General features: G+C 43.6%; 1 protein-coding gene across 1 annotated transcript in view; it reads right to left on the minus strand.

The window, feature by feature from the left end:
- Positions 1-2,866, minus strand: part of G6PC3 (glucose-6-phosphatase catalytic subunit 3) — an 11,204-nt gene extending 8,338 nt beyond the window's left edge. The window contains exons 1-2 of the mRNA XM_015810465.1: positions 2,646-2,866; positions 843-949 (exon numbers count right to left, since the gene is read on the minus strand). Coding sequence (XP_015665951.1) covers positions 843-949; positions 2,646-2,866 — 328 coding nt within the window. The remainder of the gene's footprint in view (positions 1-842; positions 950-2,645) is intronic.
- Positions 2,867-5,871: the final 3,005 nt, after the last annotated feature.

A 5,871-nucleotide genomic window follows, 5' to 3' on the forward strand; every position in this document is an offset into this window, starting at 1 on the left:
TACTTAAAAAGAAATTTGATAAGAAAATAAGATATCTGATCTTACATATACTAACTGCGGCAAGAATTGCATTCGCGCAATATTGGAAGGAACGCAATATACCACCAGAGGGGTTGATTATTCAGAAAATTTATGAATGTGCCGAGATGGACAAACTCACCTTAGAATTAAAAGAAAAAGATGATTTGGAATTTTATGCGGTTTGGGAAAATTGGTATAATTGGATAGACAATAGAAATAAAAATTGGAAATATACATAAGGTTATTGTGTAAATTAGGTTATTGTGGGTTAGATTGAATGTACATAGTGTATATATTGTATAGAATGTAGATCCATAGTATATAAAAATGACATAGTCTGCTGAATATGTACTGTATTAAAAATAAATAAATAAATGGAAAAAAAAGAAGAAAAGAAAGTAACTTACAAGGGGCTAAGACTTTGATACTGGGAATGTATGGTCCAAATGAAAACAAAATAGCATTTTATAAAGATCCTATACTGTAGGTAAACTATTGAATTTTCTATGTGAAAATGGTGTTTCCTAAGATATTGGAATGAGGTGATTTGGATGATCAAACATTATAAAAATATGTTGTCACTATTCTCACAAAATGAGTGTCACGAGAAGGCCTTGCTTATTCACACAATAACTGACATGGTAGGCACAGCCAATCTGAAAACATTGACTCATCCAAAGAAAAGCAGGTTGAAACTAAAAGCAAAGTAACCATTCAAGAACCTTACAGAACAGAATTTCAAGAATGTGGAGAGAGGGTAACATAAACTTTCAACACTTATTTTCTTCAATTCCTATTTTCTATTGGGCTGCATTACCAACCTGGCCCTGTTTCACAACTGGACGGGAACTGACGGAGAAAAATTTCCTTCTTCTTGGAAAATCCAGATTCAGAGATCCACCAGAAAGGCCGTTCCCCAAATAATAACCTTGGAAATAAAAGGAAGAGGAAATATATATAATTAAGAGCTGGGAAGAACAAAATCAACTCTTTCAAAATGCTAGGATGATTAAATTTACTTGCCACCTTATCTACTAGTTTACAATTGACAACTATGGTACTCTTTTACTAGTTTTATTAATTCATTTCTTCAAAGAATTCAAGGTGATATACATTAGATAGCAATTCCTCATCCAATATTTTGCTATGACAATTCAATGAGGAATATTGGACTGAAAGAATGCGACTGGCCTACAGTGTTAAGAAACCTTTCAGGACTGAAGGTGGACTAGAACACCAGTTTCTCCAGTTCTAGAAAATACTTCAACCCCTGCACCATTCTGACTAAATATTAATTTTTATCAGCGTAAAACCACTGGCTCTAATTTGTATTTTACAGCAGAAGGGTTGCAAGCTTGTCACTTTTGTGAAGGCAGGGCTATCTGCAACTGGACATTGTTTTGTTAATTTCTACTGGACTCATCACAGTGAGAATCAGGCCTCACACCTACTGTATAACTAACAGGTATGGTAAGAAACAAAGAGAACAAGAGTTTCCAATTAAATCAAAGTCTTCATCACATGCTAATGTAGAAGAGCTTTATTTGCAAACACTGGAACACACACACATAGAGCTTTTCCCAGGCCAATGAAATGCACATAGTGCAGGCAAGGGTCCTACACTGCTCTTCAACCCATCTGCAATCAGCTTTTAATGCATGAGTTCCAAGAAAGCCCTATTCATGTATATACACAAACCTGTATTCCAAGTCCTAACAACTACTATAGTACTATAAGCCATCCTCCTCTTGTTCTTAATGGAGCAATTCTATAATTCTATATCCTGGATAGAACAAGAAGATTTGTTCCATCGATGAATAGTTCCAAATTTGTTCTAAGCCTTGATATTAATTCCTCTGAAAGCCAAAAATATTTTGCTACTCCACAAAATTCTATTGAACGTCAGTTAACGAATATTAGTGGACTGTTGGTTAATAACAAATAAAAGTGCTACTAGCTGCAATTCAAGTCATCCTGTCCAAACACAGTGCAGCATGGGGTGAAAGTGGAAATTCAGAGGGTGACTTTGAGTGAATTATTTTTTTCTCAGTCCAAGCTATTACAAGATTCCCCACAGGCAGGCTGTAAGTCTAACAAATAAATTCAATTTTCCAATTCCTTTCATGCCTGATTTTCTGCTTCTCCCCATCATCCAGAATCACTGAATAGATTTTTTTCCCCCTTGGGGTTCTTTAAGTAATTACCTTAATTTAGTTAATTCAATTCTCTTATATATTTGATGTTTGTTATGTGAATGCCATTTCAGCCACAAAGCATTCATTTATAAACCATGAAAAGGAATTCGTCCTCTGTATAAATTGGAGATAGTTCTATAAGATGTCTTTGATGCAAAACGAAGTTTATGTTTTGTGTTTAGTTCCTGGATGTTGGCTCTTCCTTCTGTATCACAACGGCTGAATCTACCATTCTCCATCTTACAAAAGCAAAGAAGTTACCGTCTTACTGTAGAATCTGAACTTTCAAATAATACTGCCCTTGCTCCTATGGGTTCTTTCTTGATGCCAAAAATGGAATGGCTAGGTTCCAAACATTCCATACAGTTCACAGGAACAAATCTAGTCTAATTCTGGAATATTGTCTTTTTACCTTTGTTTTTTCCTCACCATTTAGACATCAAGTTCAGCCATTCTGAGATTAGGCCCAACCATAGCACCGTCAATCCAACCTTCTTACCCAGCAGGAAGTAGGCAAGAGGGAAATAAATAATGAAGACACATTTGGGATCGCCGAAAAAGGTTACCCAAAGCCAAAAATCCTCCAAGCCAGGCAGGGCAGTCTGAAGCGTTTCAGCAAACTGGACACCACTAGTGTAAAAGATATCCATGGTGGTGAAACTGAAACAGATGAGAAGAATTAAAATGCGTTTCTGACAAACTCTTACTGAGCCAATGCCTTTGCAATGCAGAAATCAAGCAATGAAATTGTTCAGAAAATAGTTAAATAGCTTCCATAACAATAAAGAAGAAGCACGTGATGATTAAAACTCTGCTTGTAAGCCAATCTGGCCACCCTTTAGATGTGTGAAATGGGCGTTGTCTTACCTGAACGCCTTTTCTCAGCATGAAGATGTAGCCTCCACCAATGGGTTATCGAAGCCTTCCTGCTCAGTTTAGACTAAGACCAAACTTTGGCCACGCCTCCCTTGGGCGGTCCTTTCCCAGTTTTGTTTGACGAGACGAAGCATCTATGGTGTGACACAACAACTCCTCCTAAAAAAAGATTCAGCCTAGACCCACTAACAAGGGCGGGTGTGGAGGCTACATCTTCATGCTGAAAAAAGGCGTTCAGTTAAGACAACGCCCATTCTCCAGCATGACAGATGTAGCCTCCACCAATGGGACATACCCAAGCCCCCCATGTCCCCTTCGGGAGGGAAGTCTAGGCCTGTGATCCATGAGTAGAAACCACCTGCTGCAAAACCCTCCTGCCGAAGGAAGCATCTGCTGCAGCGAACCGATCAAGTTGTAATGCCTTATAAATGAAGAGGGGGAAGACCAGGTGGCTGCCCTACAAATCTCCTCAACCGAAGCCTGGGTAGACCAGGCTGCAGACGTGGCTGCACTGCGCGTTGAATGAGCTGTGATGTTTGCCGGAACTAGAAGAGACTGAGCCCTGTAAGCATAAGAGATGCATGCCCTGATCCACCTTCCAATGGTTGAAGATGACACCTTCAGACCCCTGGAAGAAGGCTGGAAAGACACGAACAGCGCCTCTATTCTGCGAAAAGGCTCAGTACGCTTCACATAGTGATGCAAGGCCCTACGCACGTCTAGCGTGTGCCATAACTTTTCCAGACGATGAGACGGTCGAGGACAAAAATCTGGGAGAACTAGATCCTGAGACCTATAGAACCAGGTATTGACTTTTGGAACGAAGGACGGGTCCAACTTGAGGACCACCCTGTCATCCAGAAAGTTACATAGATCACCCCTGACCGAAAGCGCAGCCAGCTCAGAGATACGCCTTGCCGATGTAATGGCAACCAGAAATGCGACCTTCAGAGAAAGAAAGTATAAGGAACAAGACCTGATTGGTTCAAAGGGCGATTCCGTAAGAACTTGCAACACCTTGGGCAAGTCCCACGTGGGATATCGATGTACCACAGGAGGAGCAGTGTTAACAGCTCCCTTAAGGAATGCCCTAACTGCCGGGTGATGTGATAGCTGTATCTGATTCTCACAAGTGAGAACCGAGGACAAGGCAGCAATTTGCCTACGAATGGTGTTATAAGACAGACCTTTGTTCAGGCCCCCTAAGAGGAAATCTAAGATGATTGGAATGGTGACCTTCAACGGATCCAGTTTCCGGGAGGTACACCATGTGCAGAAATGCCTCCACGTGGCATCATAAATTCTATTAGTTGAACGGCGTCTGGAGGCTTGAATTACCGTAATGACTCCCGGGGAATATGACTGCCTGGCTAAACTCTCCCGCTCAAGTGCCAAGTGGCTAATTGAAGCCACTGTGGATCCGGGTGTTGGAGCTGACCTTGACTGAGAGAAATGAGGTCCGGTGGGATCTTCCATGGCAGAGAGATCAACAGATCCACGAGTCTGCAAACCAAGGTCTCCTTGGCCAGTGAGGGACCAGCAAGATTAACTCCGCCTGTTCCAAAAGAAGCTTTCTGATGATGGCCGGAATCAGTGGAAGAGGAGGGAATGTATACAGGAGCCCCTTGGGCCAAGGACTGCGGAGTGCATCCGTTCCCTCTGCCCGTGACGGAAACCTCGTGAAGAATCTGGGCAGCTGAGCGTTTGTCGATCGCTCTCCAACCCCCCGAGGTTTTGGGGACCACGAAGAGAACGGAGTAAAATCCCTTTCCCCTTTGGTCCAGAGGAACCGGTTCTATGGCCTTTATATCTAACAGATGGGAAATGGCTGTGGGAACTAGCCCAGCCTTGCTTGCGTGTCTTGAGACTGGACACTGGATGAAGCGGCCTGGGGGAGTGGAATTGAATTCTAGGGCTAGACCGAGTTTTATGGTCTCCCTCACCCAGGTATCGGTGGTGGTGACCTCCCAAACGTCGCTGAACAGAGCCAAGCGACCTCCTATGGGAGGATCCATATTGGCGTCACTTGGACCTCCTGAATGGACGTCCCCCAGCTCCCCTAAAGGGACGCTTGCTCTGGAACTGCCCCCTGGTTCCTGAACTCTGGCGGTCCTGTTGTCGATCCTGTCTGGGGGAAAAGGATCGGGAACCTCTGGGCCAGTCCCAGGACTGCCCTGATCGAAAGGGCTGCCGCCAATCCCAGGAACCCCCAGGCCGAAAGGATTGTCTGCGGAATTCTTGTTGAGGTCTCCTATCCGCCTTTTTGGAGGGGTGAGCCAATGTTTTCCTTTTGTCCTTCCCTTCAACCAGGTATGGTTCCAAGATCGCCCCGAACAATTGAGTACCCCTATATGTGTCTGTGGCCAGATGCCATCTTGATTTGAGATCTGCCCTCCACTGCTTGAGCCACAACAATCTGTGAGACGCTACCGTGGCCGCGATAGACCTGGCAGAATACTTGACCGAGTGGAGGGATGCATCTGCCATATACTCCGCAGCAGCTACTAGTTTACCCAGAGCCTGTTGTGCACGCACGTGATCTGGAGGAATTAAGGCTTGTAACTCACGGAGCCACATGATGGAGATCCTCGCGAAAAAGGACAAGGACGTTGCCGCCTTGATGGCCCAGGCTGAGGCCTGATGAGCTCTGCGGAGAGAAAACTCAAATCTTTTATCCTCCATCTTGAGGTTCTCTGCCATGTCACCAGGAACTGTGGATGTGGAGAATAAAGATGTCAAGGGGGCATCTACCGTAGGTACCTCAAGGAGGGAAGAGAAA

The sequence above is a fragment of the Protobothrops mucrosquamatus genome, unplaced genomic scaffold (assembly GCF_001527695.2).
Source record: "Protobothrops mucrosquamatus isolate PMUCROS unplaced genomic scaffold, P.Mucros_1.0 scaffold10, whole genome shotgun sequence".
Classification (NCBI taxonomy): Eukaryota; Metazoa; Chordata; class Lepidosauria; order Squamata; family Viperidae; genus Protobothrops; species Protobothrops mucrosquamatus.